At 41.5% G+C, this 24,996-nt stretch overlaps 1 protein-coding gene across 1 annotated transcript in view; it reads right to left on the bottom strand.

Moving 5' to 3' along the window:
* ACOXL (acyl-CoA oxidase like) overlaps positions 1-24,996 on the bottom strand; it is a 298,517-nt gene that overhangs the window by 122,815 nt on the left and 150,706 nt on the right. The window contains exon 14 of the mRNA XM_075267702.1: positions 5,116-5,225. Within this exon, the coding sequence (XP_075123803.1) occupies positions 5,116-5,225 (110 nt within the window). The remainder of the gene's footprint in view (positions 1-5,115; positions 5,226-24,996) is intronic.

Raw genomic sequence — 24,996 nt, forward strand, 5'->3', positions numbered from 1 at the left:
GCTACTAGGATTTAGACTCAACCTTATCTGCAGATGTTACATACCAGTGGCTACAGGACCTTTGATGACATCACAGTCACGTGACCTCATGACAAGCCAATCACAGAGCAGTAGCACTAAAGGACCTCCCTCTTCCAGTTTTCTGTGCTCCGTAGACCATGACACGTGTATAAGCCGAGGAGAGCTTTTTCAGCAAGAAAAATGTGCTGAAAAAGTCGGCTTATACTTGATTATATAGAGTATTCACTTTTTGTAATCTGTTTTTTATTTTCTGATTGTAGAATTTTTTATTCCATTTTCTGTACATCCAGTTCGCCATCTTGCCTGAGCTTCTGCAATTTAACTTTATGTTTTATAGCAGTCGTATGGTTATAGGTAGCAATAAACTGAAGCTGACATATTATTAAAACTGTGACAATCTATTATCTGTAGTGAATGCAAAGATGGATCAAGTGTTGTTAAGAATTAAGATATTATCTTCTATTGTAATCCTGTCTGTGTTGTTTGTGATTAGAGATGAGCGAGTAGTACTCGATCGAGTACCTCTCGCTGTTCGAATGTAAAAGTTCGATGCAGAACCAACATTGATTGGCCGAATGCTATACAATCGGCCAATCAATGCTGGTTCTTCTCCTACCTTTAGAAGTCTTCTGCGTGCAGCTTCCCCGCGGCGTCTTCCGGCTCTTCATTCACTCTGCCAGGCATCGGGCCTGGGCAGAGCCGACTGCGCATGTCTGCTTGTAGTTTGGGCATGCGCAGTCGGCTCTGCCCAGGCCCAATGCCTGGCAGAGTGAATGAAGAGCCGGAAGACGCCGCGGGGACGCTGCAAGGAGAAGACTGCATGGAGGATCCAGCCCGACCCTCACTCGTGGACTTGGTAAGTATAATTTGATCGAACGTTGCCTACCCCTGAAACGAGCATTCCCCCCCTAGACTACAATAGGGTTCAATATTCGATTCGAGTAGTCGAATATTGAGGGGCTACTCGAAACGAATATCGAACCTCGAACATTTTACTGTTCGCTCATCTCTATTTGTGATGCAAATACTTCAAAGGAAACCCTGCAAAATCGGCAAGTGTTAGTCTATTATTAAGCCTAGTGTTCACAGAGAAAATTGCAGGATTTGGTGGTTTTTTTGGCTTAACAAATAGGTCGTTTTTCAGTGACACATTCCCTTTAAGCGCACTGTACCCTCAGGTTATAGCATAGCACTGAGTTATCCAAACTGATTCTTCCGTTCAATCAATAAGAAGGAAAGATACCACAATGCACAGTCTATTGGATGCTACAAAAGCTCACACAATTGAATAAAAAACCAGCACACTACAATGGGAGTGCACCCGGGATCCCTGCCTGGTACAATTCCCAACGATGTCATAAGTTTTACAAATTTTGAGGATTTATACTGGAATATGAAATAATGCTTCATACTGATGAACTAGCGTTCTGTAACGTTCATTAATTTATTGTGTGGTGTATCTGTAAGACTCGATGTAATCTATTAGTCTTTTTGTGGTTTCAGTTATAGCTGAATGATTTCATTTCTATCTCTTTGCACTGTGATTGCTTGTTTGCTTACTTTCAGTCCCATGACTATGAATCATAATGATAGTTTCAGGTATTTTATGCTTGTAATTTCCTCTTTTCAATACAAATGAGTAGTGTCTATATCTTGATACTTTATCTGGATAATGTGCTTTAGCTTTTCCAGCACACAACTTCATGAATATAATATACATTAATTATTTCGCGTTTGATTAAATGTACAGCATCAAAAATTCATAGGAGCAAAAATAATCTAAAGAGTAATAAATGCCCTATAAATAATATACCGGTAATTCAATATTAAGAGATGTGAGAGTGTATGAAAGTTGGTTTTGGTAATGTTTTCCTTATAGCCATATTTTCCCCATATAAGACAATAGCAGATGGCATATGCTGGAATGGACTGGTCCCTAGTCAGCATCTGCCTTGCTCATCTCTAATCTGACGTACAAATAACGCATGGTTGAAGGTAAACTGATTCCTTGGCTAAATGGTAGGCATCACAAGGCCAAGTGGCCAAATTTTCCCCAGGATTGGTCTCAAGCCATTTTCTAATGGATGGACAACACTTGCTCAGCTATTTAGATAAGTCTCCATCTTTGTTTAAACAACTAGATGTCCAATTACCTCGACTGTCAATGAATTTACTTTATTGCTTGTAAATATTATCTCACCTAGCTTACTGACCAACCTCAGACTTGTAATACCTGCTTTGACCGCTGACTTGGCCAGAAAGAGCAAGTGCTCCTGGCGCAGAACTTCTCTTCCATCAATTTTAATCCTGTCTATCCAGGAAGTTGACCTCTGGTCTTTGTGGAGAAGTCTATTACTCATCTATGAGCACAAGGTTCTCAGCATGTTTAATATCCTAGAAAAACAAGGGCAAGTTTCTTTCCTTCCTTCTTTCTGACATTTTTATTTTTGCTGGGTAAAAATTCCTGTAAAACAATTTCCTGTAAAGCAAAATAATAAAGCAATAGCTTTACTACCACCAGGACCTCACATATTGGCTCATTTCTTCTATATTTTTTTTTTCAGCAATACTTCTTGCACACTATTTCTCTGCTATAACTAACCTTTCATTTGATGTTTCATTGAATCTACCTAAATATATTCTCACTGCAAAACTACTGGTCTCATGTTGCTAATCCATGGCTTATAAATGGGCAAATGTAAGGAAACCAGAGTTTACCATACAGATTATTCATTAGGGGTCTTTTCCATTACTTCAATAGAATGCTGTATAAAATGATATGATGTAAAATTGTGACTTCTGCAAAGAAAAAAACAAGCCAAAGTCCATGCTTGGTCAATCAACCATAAAAATATATTATCAATAATTGACCAATAAATGACCAATGAGTCCTAATGTACTTGCTTCGAAGTATTGAGATTGTTATTTGGAATACAGTCCACTAAATTGTACTTGGATCTACTGTATAATCAACATATCCAACTGAACTGCTTTAGATGAGAAATGAAGAATGTGTGAAGAATAAAAGGTTATAGTATCATCAGGTTACAATGCACTTACTATGAAGGAATCTGTGTTTCTTAAAAATTAAAATATTACATGTTTGATTTTGGCATAGTACACAAGTACAGTGTAACAAAAGCACATCACGAATGTATTTGGAGTGCTCCCTCCTGGAGTGAAGTGGTATTGCAGTTTTAATTTATATATTTTATTGTTCCCTCTTTATATAACATTTGTGCAGGGAACTAGCTATAGGAGTGCAGAGAACTGTCCTATCTATAATACTATGTTTTAATAAATTTAATCACAAAAATCCATGCTAAAAAAAGGCAAGTCATTAAAGTGACTTCAAAGAATCCCTTCATTATAACTTGCCCCTAAAGTGTCTATATTACAAGTGTTGTCTTTTGCAGATACTATAAGGAGATTTATCATAAAGGGAATTTTTAAAGTTAGTTTTAATAGATTCTGCATTGCCCAAACTTGATGCAAGTTTATATTTAATAATATGCCACATCTTCATATCTAAGGCCTGACACGAATGGGAAAAAAAAAAGAGGAAATTTTAAAACACATGTAGTTCGCAATGTGGCTATTCACATGTCTGATTGTTCATTTTAACGGACTGTCAGAAAACAGAACAAGTCCAACCTTGATCCCTTTTTATGTATTCCTCAGTGTTTTACATTACCAGCAAAGTTGATGAGATCATTGTAGAAAAGAAAAGCAGCAGAAAAGTTGTGTGCTTTATTGAAAACTGCAGTGTGTTCATTTCAGCTGTGGAATCGTGAACATTTCCCCTATATATTTATTTAAACCAGAGAGGAAACGGCAGATTCCAGTTAACCATGCCCACTTTCCAACCCACTTTTCAAAACAGAGTGAAAGTGAACAGCATAAGGCATAAGCCAAAGCCAAGAATGGCTACAAAAGGAATGGGAAATATGCTGCTGCAAACATTAACAAAATGGAGCTTGTTGTCATAATAAATATGCACATTAGTGTGTTATTTCTGCATGTTGTTAGTCCTTTTACAATAAACGCCTGTCTAGGGTAGGTGAGTAAAAACAACAAACAAACTTATCACATGCACACCTGGGTGTCCAATAGTCCCTTGCATCCTCTTCTGGCTTGTGGCTGATGTCACAACAAGCCTGGGTCATGGCTGAAGTTTGCAGCAATCACTTGCGCTGACATCATGAGGGTCCTCAGGATAGGTGAGGAAAGGCGAGTATAACTGTTTGTTGTTTTTACTCACCTCCCCTGGAACTCCTCTTATTATACTCTGGGAAGACCCCAGAATAACATGCGCCAGTGTAAATGAACCGAAATGAACTGGAGGGCTGAACCTCACAAATATTCACGAAAATATATTTTGTGGGGTTCGCCAGAAGTGGCTTAAGGCTCTTGAGAGCATGTTATACTGTGTGGGGCCCACTGTGTAACATTAAACTGTGGGGCGCACTGTGGGGAGCATATTATACTGTAAGGCCACTGTGGAGCCTTATATACCATGTAGAGGAGGACGTGCTGGGGACTGTGTGGGAAGCAATGGGGATTATATATACGGTATGGGGGTTACAGGACAGGAAACTGTAATATAAAGGGAGGAGGGGCCCCAAAATTCATGATGGCGTCATAGCTCCCTCACTATAATCTTGCACATGTGTAGCGTGTTCCATGGACGTGTTATTCCCCATACAGTACTGAATGAACCAACTTTGGAGCTACTGAAGCATGTACAGTAATATAGGGGATGACGATACATGGAAAATACTCAGTGATGTGCAGAGCTGGTTCAACACAAATACAAATGAAAGAACTGTGATGTAAGCTAGTACCAGGAAGCTGTTGAGTGGGCCCCTAGCACAAATTTCTCTGGTGGATCCTAGGCACTTCTGTCCAACACTATGGTTGACTACTCCACACACAGGGCATCCTAGCTTCTTCAAATGACTGTAAATGTACAAGACCATTTGCTTTGATGTTGCACAATGGAAAAGCTAAGAACAGAGCTTAATTTACATGGTTATAAATATGAATACATAATTATCTATACTGATAGATACAATAAAGATTACATATGCATACCTTGTTCTTAGCCGATCACCGATAGAGCTGGTCCAATTTCTGAGAAGACCAAATACTGGGCTTTCTTCGTACTGCCTTGTATACTGTGCAAGGAGCTCTCGAACTACCACCTAAAAAAAAAAAATTAAATTTTTTTTTTCTCTAACGTGTATTGTATTTACCTCAGGAAAATAACCAATTATTGCCCTAAAAATCCAAAGAAATCTACATATAAAAAGGTAGCCATTTTTTTTATATGTTGAAAGGGTTAAGCGAGCCATACACTTTATTTAGCTATATGTCTGACTCCCACCATTTCTTATAGCTCTGTGCTGTTCCTCTTTCACTCCTATCAGAAATTTATCAATAAATTGAAACTAGGCATTACCATTCCCCATGTGTCACTACACAGTCTTACATTGCCAGCACTGATTGGATTGTATAAAGACACACCACTATGACAAGAGGAATGGTAACACCCAGTTGTCAATCTAAATCATACATTTTAAGATATAGTAACAGAAGAACACTGAATTCTAAGTAAAGATGCTGAGAAGGAGATCCTGCAGATTTTGACTGGATTAGCCAATCATTTACTATGTATGCAGGCCTTTCAATCAATCCCCCACCCCCCATGGCAGATGTTGGAGAAGAGGAGGATTGGGCTGATGGATTACAACATGACCAATCCTATTGTTAAGCCACACCCTGAGGTGTCTGCAGCAAGAGACTCCACTCTCCCTATTCAGACTTGCACATGCATGCTTCTTTGAGCTGACTGGGCACGTTTGGTGGTGTTGGGAAAAAGAGCTGTTCGGCCAACAGCAACTTGAAGTGTATGCCCAGCTTTAAATCAAACATGGCATCTGTTTCAGAGCATATGCTACTTGTTACATATCTATTTACCTTTAAAAGTCTAAAAGTGTCCAAATATGTTAGACAAAGTGTTATCATGTGTAGGAGGGCCTCCCGATTCTCCTTCAATGGCAGATGTCAGGGTAAGAAGGATTGGGCATAGTGGATTTTAATATTCCCAATCCTTAGTTACCACAGGAGATATGATGCCAGGAGTATCCCCCTTACCCTGTTAAATATACAGACGCTTGACCAAGCCACGCGTGCATGTTTATAGCAGTCTTGACAAAAATAGTTGGTGGCCAAATGTTTGTTATTTCATGTGTATGGTCATCTTTACAACTCTTTGCTTCAACAATAGTCATACTGTGCAGAGGATAGGGAATGCCGGAAGCTATGCAGTAGATGAGGATCTCGTGCAGGCTGCTCCTATTCAAGTAACAGGTCCAGTGCTGAAATTCCCTGGAACCATTGCTATGTAGTGGAGGAGTCTGCAGAACTGCTCCTATTGCTTAAATAGAAGTAACCTGCGCACTCTCCTCCTCCATTACTGCAGCTTATGGCACCTTGATCTGTTTAGGGTCTGGGTGTTTGACCCCCACAATTCACATAGTGATGAAATATCCTGTGGATAGGTCATCAGTACGAATAATCTATTTGGGGCCAGCAAACCCCTTTAATTAACTTATTGCTGGCTTCATGAATAGAAAATAGGTATCAATTTGTGTTAAACCTGTATGGGAGTTTCTAGATCTACAATACAATGCTACTATCATTCAAAGATGTGTATAATATAAAGTAAATATACTTATATACTAAATATGCATCTAATAATTGTATGATATAATTAATATAGTAACATAGTAGATGAGGTTAAATGAAGACACATGTCCATCAAGTCCAACCTATAAGACCCTACTGTGTTGATGCAGAGGAAGGCAAAAATCCCCATGAGGATGGTGCCTAAAACCCTGTGTCAAGGAAAAATAAACCCTGACAACGATTCTTTACCAAAATCTAAAAGCTATATATATATATATATATATATATATATATATATATATATATATATATATATATATATATAACCTGTAATATTTTTTAAGCATCTGTCTCTGTACTTCAATCCACCCATTCCCCTAATTATCTTGGTACATTGTCTTATTCGATGGCCCTACGATCATCCATTAGTTAATGAAAAAAATTTACAGGGTTACAGAAGTCAACACGGGCAGACCACTTTCTGAAAAACGGTTGAATTGCAAAAGTAAAAATATATAAAATTTTTGGGTTTTACAATTTTGCATGCTTATATAAAATGTGATGTTTCACTAAATGTAAATGTTTATATATTAATTGTTATACATGGAATACATGAGATGGTGCTCAAATGGTTAAGGGGACTATATGTGTTATGTCTCACTAGTGTCCAATTAAAGGGGTTTTCCAGAACTTCTATATTCATGGCCTATATTTAGGATAGTGAAAGAGGAACCACAGCACACAATTTGTTCAAGATGTAAATCAACATTTTGGTTTATTGAACAACACACGTATATTGTGCTTAGTATGTACCATGTAGTATTTCAGGAACAAAGATAAGCGCCATTCACCATGTAGAGAATAGATTCTCTCTATTTTCTCTCCTATATATTTTCCAGATCAACAAGCACTGGCGACATTTCCAAAATCCATGACTTTTATTATGCCGGCCTTTTGTAATAGACGGTGACGTATCAGTGGAGGTCCGTAAAGTTGTTGGGGATCCTTATTATAAATCATCCATATGTGATCAGTGGAGGTCTAACACATGAGAACCTGATGATTAGCTGTTTAACAAGTCCCGTTCATTGGTCACAGGAGACAGCAGCAGCCCAGTCCCATTCAAGTTAATTGGGCTAAGCTGCAATTCCAAGCACAGCCCCTACAACATGTATGGCATTGTGCCTGGTATTTAATGAAGAGTCCCAGTAGCGCAGTGGGGTTCCTGGGTGTTGGACCAATATCAATCACATTTTGATGAATTCTTCTAAAGATCGGTCATCAATAAATAAGTCCTGGAAAACCCCTTTAAACCTGCTTTGTCATATAATACACTTGTTGCTTCTTTTTCCCTGCATTTGGAAAGCAGAACTTTGTGATATCTGGGAACTGTACTAAAGGCAAAATTTGGCTGAGAAATGACACTGTATCTAAGGCCTTATGCTGGAACTTATTCACGGTGCAGAAAGAATACTTGCATGACACTTCAAAAGTGTTCAGGTCTGGTGGTGTTACATGTACAACCCTCTACGCTATTCTATGAAATGGACACATGCATCACAGATGGACAGTAAGGAGTATCTATCTCAAGAAGTGCTACCTCAGAGGCTCCAGGTTGTCGGTCTATAGGTCTGTTTACCAATAAGAACCCTTATTACAGAATTTTTCCACAGAACAAATGTTGCAAATTTATTTTGCTCCAAGACTGTTATAGGTTGGAGTATTTTACAGTACATGCAAAGTGAAAAGGATTCTGGCTAATCGCATCTAGATATTGCAGAAAAAAAAATTATGCAGCTGAAAAGCTACGTTTTCAAAAACACCCAAGTTTTTGAAAATCTCAAATGTCAATTATATCTACGGAAAAGCTGGCGTTTTCTATATACGTATAATAGGGACAGGATGTTCACTGAGGAAAACGCTGAAAAAATGAAAGTAAAAAAACTGCAGGAAAAACTGTGATGTGTTTCTGCAGCTTTTATTTGCAGCTTCTCAATACGTGGGAACTTAGCCATAAAGACACTTTGACAGAGACTTTGCCAGAAACTTTGTGTTTGGTTAATTTCTTAAAGTCTCCAACATTTCAGCCAACTTTGTCTCAATTTAATAAAGCATATCATTCTGGACCATAATGTAAGGCGCTTTGCTAGCAGAAAAAGGAACCCATTGAAGTCAATGGGAGGCTTTTATTTCAGCGCTGAAATTCCACAACAAATTCCTCACCATTTTCCTCCGTGTAAATGGACCCTTAGAAACCAGCAGGCTCAAGAAAAGAATACAAAAATTGGCATGGGGGGGGGGGGGGGGCTGTCTTTACAACCACTGCATGTTTCCATTCAGCTTTCCCTATCTGTACCCTTCAAAAAGAGGATTCTGGAGCTTCTCACATCTCAGACTGAACATAATGAGAGTCTACCTGCTTCTATAGATTTCTGACTAGCTGCTTGTGGTATTGCTGTCAGGATGTTAGTCACAGACAAAAAGAAACATTTCTTAACCCCTTCCCGACATCCGCCGTAATAGTACGGCGCTGCCGGGAAGGACTTTCCGCAAACTGCCGTACTAGTACGGTGGCTGCATGGTACGCACACAGAAACTGTGTGCGCACCATGCACTGCGGGTGTCAGCCGTAACATACGGCTGACAATGGCCCGTAACACCCGCGGTCGGACCGGGTCTGATTGTGGGTGTTAACCACTGAGATGCCGGCAGTCAAACATGACCGCCGGCATCTCCGGGGTTTCTGTGTATTATGGTGCCGGTTTCGGGGGGTGACTGTGTTTGTAGGGGGCAGCCCGGGGTCTGATCAGTAACCCCGGGTCTGCCCCATGCTGTCCCCTGCACTTACTTGGCTGATCCTGCCAGGAATGGAAGCTGTCATCCTGTGCATCTACACAGGATGACAGCTTCCTGTGCTCTGCAATACATGTCTAACACATGAAGTATAATGTGTTCCGAAAAAACAATCTCAAAATCACTTTGGTAAGTTAAAGCATTCCAAAGTTATTGCCACATAAAGTGATACATGTCAGTTTTGAAAAATCGAGTTTGGTCAGGAAGTTAAAAAGTGCCATCGGCAGGAAGGGGTTAACCTAGATAGTAACTGCACCTTAACCTAGATTTGGAGATCATGTACGCTGGATCTCCTATACTATTTTGCTGGTTTCTCAACTATTTAACTTACAGTGCAATAACACGAGTAAAGAAACCAGTCGTAGTTATAAAAAATAGGGGAGGGGTAAAGACTGTTCTTTATTGTACATGCTACCATCTATGGTAGGGTTTTATGGGAAAAGGCCTAGCTCAGCTATTTAGAGAATAATTGGGAATATGTAAAAAATAAATATATACAGAAAAAAAAATAGAGGGGCATATCTGGTTTTTCACATACTGTATTTATTTATCTAATTTAATTTGCACAAAGACAAATACTTAAATAGGGTAAATGAAATAGTTTCCCTGTCTGATAAGGTAATTTTTATGTAGCTTTGTGATGCTGGGGCTAGAACCTGAGATGTGGGCATGGCAGTGGTGTTCTTTTTATTTATTTATTGTATTATTTTATTTTGCTATGTAATAAGGCTATAATAGATCTTTTGAGGTTTCAACATTTTTTTTGTTTTTGTTGGTTTCCCCAGTGACTGGAGGTCATATATTACTCCAGTTATAGAGGGAATATACTTCTAGCACTGACTTCAGACCAAGCATAGATATTCTATTAGTTTCCTGAACTCCCTTCTTTATGGGGAGTCTGGCTAAGGATAAATCCATACTATCCATATTCCTGGACAATCCCTTTCAGCCAGGACAAAGACTCCAAGCACCATAGTCCTCTATGATCCTAAGACTCCCTGTCTCTTTCCCATACGGAAAACATGATTACAGTAGTTCTGTAGGGCGGCAAGAACAGCTAGCATCACATAACTGTGAAGCTTAAACTCCAGATCCTGTCATAGTGTTCAGTCTGGGAAATTTAACATCCAGTCCAGTCCATAAGCCTGTTTGAAGCTGGTACTACATATACTTTTTGAATTTATTTAAAGCCTACATTAATCTAAGAGGAGTCTGTCAGTAGACTGTGGCTTACCAAAGGACTCCTAATGTTTGGTAGGGCAGTTCTAAAATTCTTTTTTTTTTTTTTTTTTTTAAATGTCCCCTTACTTAGTATGGCAGTATCTAGTGACAGACTCCCTCTAAAGATGGGTCCCCACATGGTGTAAATGCTGCAGTTTGACTGCAGCACTTTACAGTCCCTGCAAAGTGGATTGGATTCTAGAGAAACCCATCACAGCGCAGAAAAATATTCGCAGTGGAAATACTGCAATTTATGAAATCATCACTTTTTTGGAAATCAAAGTATGTCAATTATACCTACAGAAACAACATTTTCTCTACTTTGACTTGTTAGGCTGAGGCCCCACGTTGCGGAAACATAGCTTTTTGTTGTTGCAGATTTTGAGCCAAAGTCAATAATGGCTACAGAAGGAATAGGAAATATGTAGGGAGTGTTTAGACTTCTATCTATTGCTCATTCCTCTCCTGGCTTTGTCTCAAAAAAAACTCAACAAAATCTGCAACAAAAAAAGCTGTGTTTCCGCAACATGGGACCTTAAAAACAGATCATTAGAAACATAAGCCCTAAAGGGTCAGGGTCACATGCCATTTTACGGACAATATGGCTCTTACTGCCAAATTACAATGGATTTTGTTTTTTTTAAATGCAATTTATGACTAACATTATTGTTATTTTCATATCCTATAGGACAGTACAAACCTATTGTTCCTTGTGAACAGCTATTTCATTGTCTGGAGAAGACAATGGGATAGATTTATTGAAGCCTAGGCATGCGCTTGACCTGCTTGTCCACATCACAGAGATGCTGAGGATGGTTTGAGTGACCAGTTTAATACAGCACTGGTAATAATAATAATAATAATAATAATATATTTGCAAAGGCATTGGATTCTATTGCACATTTTCATTAGCCTGCACCGGCTCACCATATGCATCTCCCCCCTTTTAAGACAAATCTGCGCCAGAAAGAATGGAGATCTATACCAGTTAGGAACTTCCATACATTTCTATTATTAGGCTAAGGCCCCACGTAACAGACCGTAGCCAAAAAGCGCTGCTGGAAAAAGCGAGGTGGAAACATCACTGTTTTTCCCACATCACTTTTCCCAGAATTACCGTAGAGTTTTCCTATCCGGACTTTCTGCTTCAAGTATACCAAAAGGTAGCATTTCTGCAAGTATAACTGACATGCTGCGATTTACAAGAATGTGACTGGTTTTGAGATCGCAGCATGCACGCTGCAGATATTTTTCTGCAATGTGTAAAAGGGATTAGCCAGAATCCCATCCACTTTGCAGGTAATATAAAATGCAGCAGCCATAATGAATATGTTGAGCCAAGGAATATCCGTCCTATTGTGTTCACACAGGTTGTTTGGAGCAAGAAAGGGCCTTGCGCCAAAATATCTTCCACCTACACTAGAAAACTGCTATAGAGGGATAGATAAATCTGTTCCACTGACTATAGTAGAAGTTAATCGAACCAATGACAAAGTCCAACAGGTACAACAAAATGACTATCCCACAATCAAGACTTCATAGCAAATGTAATTTACAAATGTATTAATATTTGCAGATTTTTTATGAATTTTTTTTTTTACACACTGAAAACAGTAGGCTTCATATTTACATCTTCAGGTTTTTTTTTCTCAACTTCAACTTTCACAAGCTGCATACAGTTAGCAATGATATCTTTGGTAGGAACATCCATTCTTCCAGGCATCAGATTTCACTTCTCACAAATACCTAGCTGTTCAAATGTGCACAGTCTAGACAACTGTCTGACATGAGTCACTATGAATCACCAAGCTAATGCTATGGATGCATATTGTCCTACAGACGCAGAAAATTTCTTATAGCTCTGAGATGTTTATCTGTGAAGTTTTGTTTCACATCTTTGTACTGACTTATAACTGTGTTGCTGATGTGATGAATAGCAACTGCATTTCTTTTGCACGTACATTTGAGAACACATTTAATACAACAAATGCAATATTCATCTTTCTAATATGCATATAAAAGTACATAAAGTATATATCTAGTAAGTTTAAGAAAGCTGGTAACACAAAAACTGCAAACAGAATTACATAGTAGCAGCTATTTTTCGGACTCTGATTTTGTATTTGACTTTCCCGGGCTTTGTGTGACTTGCTTACTGGCTTTGTTTTCATGGCGTGCAGCCAGAAAGACATGTCACCTATATTCTATGGGTCGGTACGATTTCAAAGATACCAAATTTACATAGTTGTGGGGTTTTTTTATTACGTTTTCAGTTAAAACTTTAACCCCTAAAAAAAAAAAAACCCTCTAAAAAAAACAAAAAAAAAACTTTCTGGAGTTCCCATATTCTGACACCCATAACTTTTTTTATATTTCCATGTACGCATATGGATAAGGTGTCTTTTTAGCGGGTTAAGATGTACTTTTTAAATATAACAGTTCGTGGTATGTTTATTGCTTTGATCACTTTTTATTATGGGAAGTGAGAAAAAACAATCGTTCAGCTATACTAATTTTTTTTTTCCCCAGCTACAGCATTCACCGTATAGGAAAAAGTTGGTAAACTGGGTATTTCAGTACATAGGAATACTTACATATATTTTTTTTACTTATACATGTGTTCTAGGGAAAAGGGGGGCGGTGATATGAATTCTTAGTCTTTTTTTTTTTTTTTTTTTCTTTTTAACTCCTGGTTGTCATGACAATGGCCAAAATGGTAGTAGACATGCACCGCTGGGAAAATAGTGCCTTGAATTGTAAGAGATGCTGTCCTGGAGTATCTCAAATAAATTTTGCAGATTATATTAAACTATGTCAAGTAATAAAAACTATGGTGATTTTTTTAAAAGCTGGAAGCATGTATGGGGACTTGGCAAATGAAATTTAAAGGGGTTGTCCCATCACAAGGATCCTATCTATACTGCTTGTTAATGTGGATTTAAGACTTTTCCTAAATACATTGCTTCAGTAAAACTGCTTCATTTGTCCATTATCTTACTTTATTCAATTTTTTGTGGCCACAGCCCTGACTTAGCTGCTCATGAGTCAAGTGATGTATCTGCTGCTCTCAGGGGGGAGGGAGGAGGGGCTAAGTGCAGGGAGCCAGCCTGTGTATCTAGCTAATCCTGTGTCTACACCATGTGACCTAGGTCCTGCACTCAGATAGAGGAGCTGCTTTAATTTCTTCTGTTCTCCCAGTTATCAGGCTAGCTAATTCAGTTGTGTTCATTATGGCAGAGACAGGCAGTCTCTGTATGTAACACAGAATGGAGTTGCTGCTGCCTGTACTTCATAGTCCAATATGGGTGGGCGGAGCTACATGTGAATTTGGGGGCGGAGCTAAACTGCAGGTTGCATGTGAAACCCCGCCCACCAAATGATGCAAGAAACCAGGAAGAAAGAAGATTTTACAGGAGTGCAGACTGGTGAGTATGTGAGGTGGGAATACCCCTTTAATGTAGACAATGTTTAATACAATACTTTATGTGATGAACAGTAAATCACTAGGCAAGATGGACACTGAAAAATACTTTGGGATTTTGGTGGACAGAAAGCTTACCTTTAACCATCTGTGCCAAGCAGCCACTGCCAAGACAAATTAAAATGACGGGATGCATCAAAAAAGGCATAGATGCCCAAAACAAGAATATTTTATACCTCTACAACATCACTAGTATGGCCAAACAGACTATTGAGTACCATTCGGGGCCCTTGTGTATTGTTAGCTAGCTGAACTAGACAGCGTGCAGAGAAGGACAGACATAGAATTATAAACTTTGGTTTATACAGATTAGGACGGGTTCACACCTGCGCCCAAACTCCGTTATGCAGGTTTCCGTTTTCTGCTGGCAGAAGATGGAAACCTGCATTCGCTGCCTGCGTGAGCATTTTGTGCTCTCCGCAGCAACTTTTTTTTTTTTTTTTTTTTTTTTTTAATCGGACACAAAATCCTGCATGTCCGACTTTATGTCCGGTTAAAAAAAAAATAGTTTTCACCAGCAAGTATAGATGGGGACGCTTTACTGTAAGAGCAGTGAGGCCACGGTTTAGGTTCGGATTACATTGTGTTGGAGTTGACTGCGAAAATCAGCAGAGTGAAAAATCCTGCATGAAGGATTTTTCACTCCGCCCATTTCATTATAAAAATGGACACATTATAGTCTATGAGGTGCGCAGGGTCTCCTGGTGGAGGCGAACAACGGAAAGCCCAGTGCAAGTGTGAACCTAGTCTTACTGTGCAAGTCCAAGAAGGGCATGGATGCATTTCTTGAAAGGAAAAACATTACAGGTTTTTGGTGAAGACAAACTGATCCAAAATTTTATACCGATTGTCAGATTTGTAGTCGCCCATTCACACTATGACATTTGCTAACTCTCAGAATGGCAGTCCTAGATAAACAACCTAACACTTGTCACAGGCCCCATCACTGGCCAGGAGGGATTTTTAGAATATAAAAACCTGAATTCAGGAGAGAGGGGAAAAAATGTCCTCTTAGGAGCAGGTGTTCAGTCTTAGCCAATTGTAATGTCCTCCTTAGGCCGATTTAACACGGAGTATTGTGGCTCGTCATTTGGTATGTACACGCCACGGGATCTTTTGCAGGCCGTATACGCTCCCATTGTTTTCAATGGGAGCCGGTACCGTACACGCGGCGCTATTTTGCGGCCGCCGCAAAATCACGACCGCAAAATAGCGCCGCGTGTACAGTACCGGCTCCCATTGAAAACAATGGGAGCGTATACGGCCCGCAAAAGATCCCACGGCGTGTATGTACCAAATGACGAGCCACAATACTCCGTGTGAACCCGGCCTTAATGTGATATGTTGTGATATGTAACACTGATTTGCTCTGGAAATTCTCCACACATGTAGATGTCCAGCAGTAACTTCTCATGGTTCTTAGCTGTTATATTAGCTCTGGTCAGAGCAGGTTAATCTTTTTACCCCTGAGGGGAAATCCCTGTGGCTTAATAGCAAGTGTCTCAAAAACAAAATGGAGAAGGCTCTATCTCTGGGGTTACCTGAGGTAAAATGGTGGCTGCTCTCTCACTGTACCTCAGATAACACTGTTGGAGCCTGACTTCCTCTTGTTCATCTCTCCCTCGGCTTCAAGTGGAATGGAGGGGTCTTTTCTCTTTCCCCAGTCTCTCCAGATCTGCTCCAAGATCAGACAGAGGACTCTCCCTTCTTTATCCCCCAGTCCTCTTCACAGGTCTACCATTGCAGTCCCCTCTTCCTTCTCTCCTGCCAGGCCCCACCCACCTCCTTCTTCTGCCTCCTGGGACTGACGGTCAGGTGATTCAGTCCACTGCTAGTTTATTCAAAGTGAACATTTTGCAAATACAGTTCTTTTTCTTTATAGGCTGTTTATAGCAGGATTTCAGTCACATAGGGATTGCTGTGATAGTCTCTGTACCCAAGATTTCTGTTTCCAGCCGCCCTGGTAAACCTGCTATAGTCTGGTTGGTGAATAGTGGGGGTTACATACATCTTACATGAGTATTGTTTCATACCTGGCCACTCACTCTTTCAAATATCTGCTCATTTTACTTCCATGGTAAATTTTGGTAAAGGCATAGGATTCTGGTTATCGTTCCCCATTTCTTCTATATTAGCGGCCCTCAAATGGTGGATAATTAGCTCTTGTGATAAATTTGTGATATTGTATTCATATGCATGTTAATGACCTTTATTTTATTTTTAAATATTTCTCAACATTTGTACTTTTTATTTTTTCAGCGCTCTGTTATTTTTTCATTTTAGCAACTCATATGTTTTTTGCTTGTATTTTAATTTCTGTGTATAAATATTGAGGAACGACTGCCTCACTTTTCAAGGATTGCCATACCTCTACCTCATAGATTGTAAGCTCTTGCGAGCAGGGCCCTCAGTCCCATTGTGTGAAGTGACTATTTCTTTGCAATGTATTTTTTTTGTCTGTACATGAACCCTACAAATTGTAAAGTGCTGTGGAATATGTTGGCGATATATAAATAAAATGTCTTATTATTATCAGATGATTTTTTTTTTTGGAGCTATACAATATGGGCTTATTGTGTATATTTGTGAATAGTTAGTTGGAATTATCTCACAAAGCTTCCTTTGGCAGCATGAACAGGCTTCCTTCCGGTATTGGGTGGCATTCATTCAAGGTTTTGTACCTGTTTTTATTGTGGTTTTTAATGAGGGAGAGGCTCTATACTATTTGGACAGCCCTAACTCTTCTACAAACATTTAACCTCTTAAGGACAATGACTATTCTGACCTTAAGGACCGGAGGAGGTTTTTTTATTTTTAAATTGCAACATTTTGATAGCAAATATTTTTTTTTCCATTTTTTCATCAGCACAGCTATATGAGGAATTATTTTATAGGGGGTAAGTCATATTTTATATTAGAAGCATTTTGGAATACATACTGTATAATTTATTAACTTTTATTGTTTGTGGGGGATAAGAAAAAAGTAATTCCACCATTGCCACGCTCTTCCTTAAAATGTTGCTCCAGCTTATTGAGGTTTGTGGACATTCATTTATGCACAGTATTCTTAAGGTCAGACATAGCAATTCAATTAGCCTGAGGTCTGGACTGACAGGGTCATTGCAACACCTCGATTCTTTTCCTTTTTCAGCTCAGATGATGAAGCCATTCTGATTAGAGATGAGCAAACAGTGTTCTATCGAACACATGTTCGATCGGATATCAGGGTGTTCGCCATGTTCGAATCGAATCGAACACCGCGTGGTAAAGTGCGCCAAAATTCGATTCCCCTCCCACCTTCCCTGGCGCCTTTTTTGCACCAATAACAGCGCAGGGGAGGTGGGACAGGAACTACGACACTAGGGGCATTGAAAAAAATTGGAAAAAGTCATTGGCTGCCGAAATCAGGTGACCTCCATTTTAGACGAATAGTGGATTTCAAATCCGGGTCATATGAGAATGTGAACTTTGTGACTATGAGACAGGGATAGCTGTACAGGCAGGGATAGCTAGGGATAACCTTTATTTAGGGGGGAATGTTATTAAAAATAACTTTTTGGGGCTCTATCGGGTGTGTAATTGTGATTTTTGTGAGATAAACTTTTTCCCATAGGGATGCATTGGCCAGCGCTGATTGGCCGAATTCCGTACTCTGGCCAATCAGTGCTGGCCAATGCATTCTATTAGCTTGATGAAGCAGAGTGTGCACAAGGGTTCAAGCGCACCCTCGGCTCTGATGTAGCAGAGCTGAGGCTGCACAAGGGTTCAAGCGCACCCTCGGCTCTGATGTAGGAGAGCCGAGGGTGCACTTGAACCCTTGTGCACCCTCGGCTCTGCTACATCAGAGCCGAGGGTGCGCTTGAACCCTTGTGCACACTCTGCTTCATCAAGCTAATAGAATGCATTGGCCAGCGCTGATTGGCCAATGCATTCTATTAGCCCGATGAAGTAGAGCTGAATGTGTGTGCTAAGCACACACATTCAGCTCTACTTCATCGGGCTAATAGAATGCATTGGCCAGCGCTGATTGGCCAGAGTACGGAATTCGGCCAATCAGCGCTGGCTCTGCTGGAGGAGGCGGAGTCTAAGATCGCTCCACACCAGTCTCCATTCAGGTCCGACCTTAGACTCCGCCTCCTCCAGCAGAGCCAGCGCTGATTGGCCGAATTCCGTACTCTGGCCAATCAGCACTGGCTAATGCATTGTATTGGCTTGATGAAGCAGTGCTGAATGTGTGTGCTTAACACACACATTCAGCTCTACTTCATCGGGCTAATAGAATGCATTGGCCAATCAGCGTTGGCCAATGCATTCTATTAGCGTGAACTGAGTTTGCACAGGGGTTCTAGTGCACCCTCGGCTCTGCTACATCAGATTGCTACATCTGATGTAGCAGTGCCGAGTGTGCATCAGATGTGTAGTTGAGCAAAACTGACTCAGCACTGCTAAGTCTGCATTCGCATAGGAATGCATTGGCCAGCCTTCGGCCAATCAGCGCTGGCTCTGCCGGAGGAGGCGGAGTCTAAGGTCGGACCTGAATGGAGACTGGTGTGGAGCGATCTTAGACTCCGCCTCCTCCAGCAGAGCCAGCGCTGATTGGTCGAGTTCCGTACTCTGGCCAATCAGCACTGGCCAATGCATTTCTATGGGGAAAAGTTAGCTTGCGAAAATCGCAAACTGACAGGGATTTCCATGAAATAAAGTGACTTTTATGCCCCCAGACATGCTTCCCCTGCTGTCCCAGTGTCATTCCAGGGTGTTGGTATCATTTCCTGGGGTGTCATAGTGGACTTGGTGACCCTCCAGACACGAATTTGGGTTTCCCCCTTAACGAGTTTATGTTCCCCATAGACTATAATGGGGTTCGAAACCCATTCGAACACTCGAACAGTGAGCGGCTGTTCGAATCGAATTTCGAACCTCGAACATTTTAGTGTTCGCTCATCTCTAATTCTGATGTGTTAAGGATCATTGTCATGTTACATTATCCAGATTCAGCTAAGCTTTAGCTGGTGGATAGATGGCCTCACTCACAATTGATTCTAGAATACTTTTGGTATACAGAGTTATTCATGGTTGACTCAATGACTGACTGCAAGGTGCCCTGGTCCTGTTGAAGCAAAACAAGCCCAAATCATCAATCCTCCTCCACTGTGCTTGACATTTGGTACATGGTGCTTGTTCTGACATGCTGTGTCTGTTTTTTGTCAATTGTATCACTCCACTTTCATCTTATCAGTCCAAAGGACACTATACCTGATGTCTTGTGGCTTGTTCAGATACAACTTTTGAAATGTAAGCTGCACCAACACTTTCTAGAGGCTTTCTATTGAAAAGTGCTCCAAACAAGTCTCGCTTATACAGTATTTGTTTATTGTACGGTCATGTACCTCAACATTTACCATGCTAGTCTCAGATGCAACTTGTTTTTATTTTATAACTACTCTGAACATTGCACAGTCTGACCTAGGGTTGAATTTGCTGGGATGTTCACTCTATTAGACTGTAAGCTGTCTCAAATGTTTTCCACTTGTGAATAATCTTTTTTGCTGTAGAACAGTGAAATACAAATAATTTAGAACTGCTGATGTATTTCTTATGAGGATGTGGTGCAGAATTATAGAGTATAGGGTGAGAAAAGAGCAGATATGATAAATGTTTGTGAGTTGAAGTGGCAGGAGGTGTTCAGGGCTTGGATATGAGACTTGAAGGATAAGACAGAATCAAATGTTACCCCAAGGCAATGGACTTGTGGGACTGGGGTAATAATTGCACCATTTACTTTGATAGATGGATCAGGTAGTGGGGCTGTGTGAGGTGGAGGGGGGAATTATGAACTCTGTTTTCTCTATAATCAGTTTGAAAAAGGAGGAAGAGAAGAAGGAGGCCATGTCTGCTAGACACTGTGGAATAACAGAGCAGTGATGTCGAACCAGAGAAATATATTTGAATAAAGTTAGCATTGGCACTGGCGCAAATACCGCAGTAGCAGCAGTAGCTGTTGCCACAGGGCCCGGAACATTAAGTGGCCCGGCAGGCCCCTGATTTTTTTTTTTTTTTTTTTATAGGCTGCTTCCTGCTGGAGTAACCACAGCAGGTAACGGGCTCTATTTACTCACCAATCCTCACTCACGGCCACTGGCACTTCCCCTTCTGTGGAAGCAGAGGTGGCTGTGATCATGAGTGGGGATTGGTAAGTAAGAACACACAAACATTTATCAATACAGATAGTCCTTGGGTTACGACGATCTCGGGTTACAACATAAAAAAGTAAAGCTCCCTCGTAACAGAAAACTGCTAGCACTCCCGACTAGCAAGGACGAGCCTGCGGCAAATCAACACTGGTTCTGCTGCAGGCTCGTCCTTGCTCGTCGGAAGAGAGCTGGCAGCTTGCTGTTACAAGTGAGCTTACTTTTTCTCATAGGAATGAATTGATCAGCGTTGATTGGCCAGAGTACAGCATTCGGCCAATCAACGCTGGTTCTGCCGGAGGCTAGTCTGTGAGAAGGCGGAGCCTAATATCGGCCCACAGCAGTCTCCATTGTGGTCCGATATTAGACTTCGCCTCCTGCATTCCTGTGCATTCCTATGAGAAAAAGTAAGCTCCAGCATAAACGCAAGCTGCCAACTCTCCCTGTACAGTACGTGATTTAGTGTGTAGCAGCTCGGAACTGAGGAAGACTGTACTGTACTGTATATGGTACAGTCTTCCTCGGTTCTGAGCCGCTGCACACTAAATCACGTTGATCCGTTCCTACGCGGCGTCGTATGGTAGGTTTCCGACTTACGTCGAAATTCGATTTACGACGCCGCACAAGAACAGATCAACGTCGTAAGTTGAGGACTACCCGTATACTCTGGGGTTTTTTTCAGAAGGGGGGGTTGGAGGGGGGGCCCCATGTCAAATGTTCGCCTGGGGGCCCAGCCATTCCTAGTTATGCCACTGAGCGTTGGTGTCGAAAACGATTGGACTCTATGAGATGAGAATGTAGACAGAGAAAAAGAAGGGTCCCAGGAAAGAGCCTTGAGAGACACTTGTAAGGAGAAGGCATGGTGAGGAGGTGGTGTGCGAGTGGGAGACGCTGAATGTGTGATTCGTGATGTAGGAAGAGATCAAATCTGTGATGCTAGGGGATGGGAATGTTTGTAATAACAGGTAGTGGCCAATTGTGTTGAAAGCAGAGGAAAAGTCTAGAAGGGGGATTTTGGCAGATAGTAGTCGTTTGTGACTTTGGTTAGGGCAGTTTCAGTGCAGTGATGGGGTCAAAAGCCTGACTAAAGACTGTCAAAGAGTGAGTTGGATAAGGGTTAGGAGGATAGTTCAACGTGGACACGTTGTTCAAGAGGTTTGAAGCAAAGGGGAGAATTGAGATGTGACGACAGTTGGCTTGAAGGGATGGGCTGACAAATGGTTTCTAAAGGATGGGTGTAAAAGTAGCTTGTTTAAAGGCAGAAGGAAGAGAGAAAGGATGAAGAGGTGGGTTAGAGGGAGTAAAGACTCCTGTTAGTTTTGGGTGAAGTGTGATTTTGAAATTAATGTGGAGAGTTTTTCATTGCTGATGGCAGAGAAGCAGATTATGAAGCAAGAGTTCCAAACAGTGTGTAGAGTGGATTAGAAGGGTATACGCTAAGTCTTTTTCTGATGGTTTCAGTTTTGTTTTTGAAAAAAAGAGACAAAGTCTTCACCTAAGATGAATGATGTCAGAATGGACACCAGGTCAAGGAGAAGGGTTACTGAAGAATTGAGTCTGGCGAAGTAGATATGTTTTGCAGAGGTGAATGCAATCTGGAAGTTAAGAACTGCCTTTTTCTAACTGAAGTAGTTTTCCTTGGAGTGGCTTTTCTTTCAGTGACGTTCTGCAACTCTTGATCCATGTCCCAGTTTTATTTAAAGAGGACCTTTCACCATATCTGGGCACAGGCAGTGTTATATACTGCCAGAAAGCTGACAGTGCGCTGAATTCAGCGCACTGTCGGCTTTCCCGATCTGTGCCCGGTGTAAAGCGCTATCGGTCCCGGTACCGTAGCGCTTTACAGTCAGAAGGGCGTTTCTGACCATTAGCCAGGAACGTCCTTCTGCCTCGCGGCGCCAATCGCGCTGTGCTGTGGAGTGGGGAGGAACGCCCCCTCCCGCTCCTGATAATGCTAGCCTACGGACAAGCTGTGTGAGCAGAGGGAGGGGGGAGTTCCTCCCCGCTCCACAGCACAGCGCGATTGGCGCCGCGAGGCAGAAGGACGTTCCTGGCTAATGGTCAGAAACGCCCTTCTGACCATAGAAGAGCTACGGTACCGGGCCGTAAGCTCTTCACACCGGGCACAGATCGGGAAAGCCGACAGTGCGCTGAATTCAGCGCACTGTCAGCTTTCTGGCAGTATATAGAACTGCCTGTGCCCAAAAGTGGTGAAAGGTCCTCTTTAAGACTGTATGCCAGGGCTGTAAGCTGATTGGTTGCGTTCTGGTATGTGTGTTGGGTGTGTGGATGTCAATTTGTGTAACCTCCATTTTGGATACCAGGACCATGTGGTGCCCTGCCTGCAGCCATTTTACAACTCCTCTTTGTTTAAAGAACTCCCATCCCCCGAAGCCTTCAGGGGGATATGACCTCTCCAGTTTCTTATCCAATAGGCATGTGCCAGGTTTTTTTGAACATTTTTACCAACAGCAAACTTAACAAGGCAACCAGAAAAACCAATGTGATGTTATACAAAAGTATTAAACATCCATCTACATTATCCACCATATTATATAACAAATATGCTCAATGACCTTTGTCTGCTCGAGAATCTGACATGTACACTCCATGCAATTTGATCACAGTTTTTATGGGTAAGAGACCCAATTAACTTCTTGGTCTCATTGGTTCTGACTAGAGATGAGCGAACATTGTTCGATCTAATAGATATTCGATCGAATATCAGGCTGTTCGAGGTATTCGATTCCAATCGAATACCACGAGGCAAACGCACTAAAAATTTGTATCCCCTCCCACCTTCCCTGGCGCTTTTTTTGCACCAACAACTGCTCAGGGGAGGTGGGACAGGAACTACGACAACGGAGGCATTGAAAAAAAAAAAATCAGAAAAAGTTAACTGGCTGGCTAAATCAGGTGACCTCCAATTTATATGAATGGTGGATTTAACATTCGGTTAATTTTAGACTGTGAACTATGTGACTGTGAGACAGGGATAGATGTACAAGCAGGGTTAGCTAGGGATTACCTTTATTTAGGTGGGAATGTTACTCACCCAGCTCTTTGGGGCTCTATCTGGTTGGGATCCCTGTCAGCTTGCGATATGCGCGAACTGACTTTTTCCCATAGGAATGCATTGACCAGCGTTGATTGGCCGAATGCCATACAGAGAACAGCATTCGGTCAATTAATGCAGTTCTGCCGGAGGAGGCGGAGTCTAAGATTGGTCCACAGCACCCATTCTGGTCCGATCTTAGTCTCCGCCTCCTCACAGACTAGCCTACAGCAGAACCAGCATTGATTGGCCGAATGCTGTACTCACTCTGTATGTCATTCGGCCAATCAACGCTGGTCAATGCATTCCTATGCTGAGATGTAGCAGTGCTCAGCTCGATTACTCCGGAGATGAACCACTGAACCCTGCTGCACATTTAGCTCTGCTGCATCAAAGATGCGCTGAACCCTACTGCACACTCAGCTCTGCTGAGATGTAGCAGAGCTGAGTGTGCAGCAGGGTTCAGCGCATCTCTGATGCAGCAGAGCTGATTGTGCAGCAGGGTTCAGTGCACACTCAGCTTTGCTATATCTCTGATGCAGAAGAGCTGAGTGTGCAGCAGGGTTCACATCTCCGATGTAGCAGTGCTGGCCGTGCGCTCAGCTCGGCTGCACAATGCATTCCTATTGCGAGATGTAGCAGTACTGGCCGTGCGCTCAGAGCGGCTGCATCTCCGGTGTAGCTGAGCTGAGCGCACAGCCAGCACTGCTACATCTCGGCATAGGAATGCATTGACCAATGTTGATTGGCCGAATGCCATACAGAGTACAGCATTCGGCCAATCAACGCTGGTTCTGCCGGAGGAGGCGGAGTCTAAGATTGGTCCACAGCAGTCTCCATTCTAGTCCGATATTAGACTTTGCCTCCTCACAGATGAGCCTCCGGCAGAGCCAGCATTGACTGGCCGAATGTTGTACTCTGTATGGCATTCGGCCAATCAACGCTGGTCAATGCATTCCTATGGGAAAAAGTCAGCTTCCGCATATCGCAAGCTGAAAGGGATCCCGATGTAAAATAGTGACTTGGGCATGTTGGATGCCCCCAGACATGCTTCCCCTGCTGTCCCAGTTGCATTCCAGGGTGTTGGCATCATTTCCTGGGGTGTCATAGTGGACTTGGTGACGAAGAGTGGGATCCCCTGAATCGAGCATTTTTTCCCCATAGACTATTATAGCTTATACTTCAGTCAAGCAAAAAAAAAAAAAAAAATTGGGGGGGGTATGATCAACTGCAATAGTAATGTAAAGAATCTCCCATGGAAAAAAAAAAAAAAGCTTTAAAAAAATATAATAAAAAAAAAAAAGTTTTTAATAAAAATTAGTAATTTAGTAAAATTACTGTGAAACACATACACATGATGTATCCCTGTGTCTGAAAGTGCCCGGTCTACTGAATATAGGGTATCTGTAGTGCTCCTGTTCCGTCGGGAAGGAAAAAGTAGGAGCACTGCAGATACCCTATATTCAGCCAGGCTGAATTCCAAG

Source organism: Leptodactylus fuscus, chromosome 3 (assembly GCF_031893055.1).
Source record: "Leptodactylus fuscus isolate aLepFus1 chromosome 3, aLepFus1.hap2, whole genome shotgun sequence".
Lineage (NCBI taxonomy): Eukaryota > Metazoa > Chordata > Amphibia > Anura > Leptodactylidae > Leptodactylus > Leptodactylus fuscus.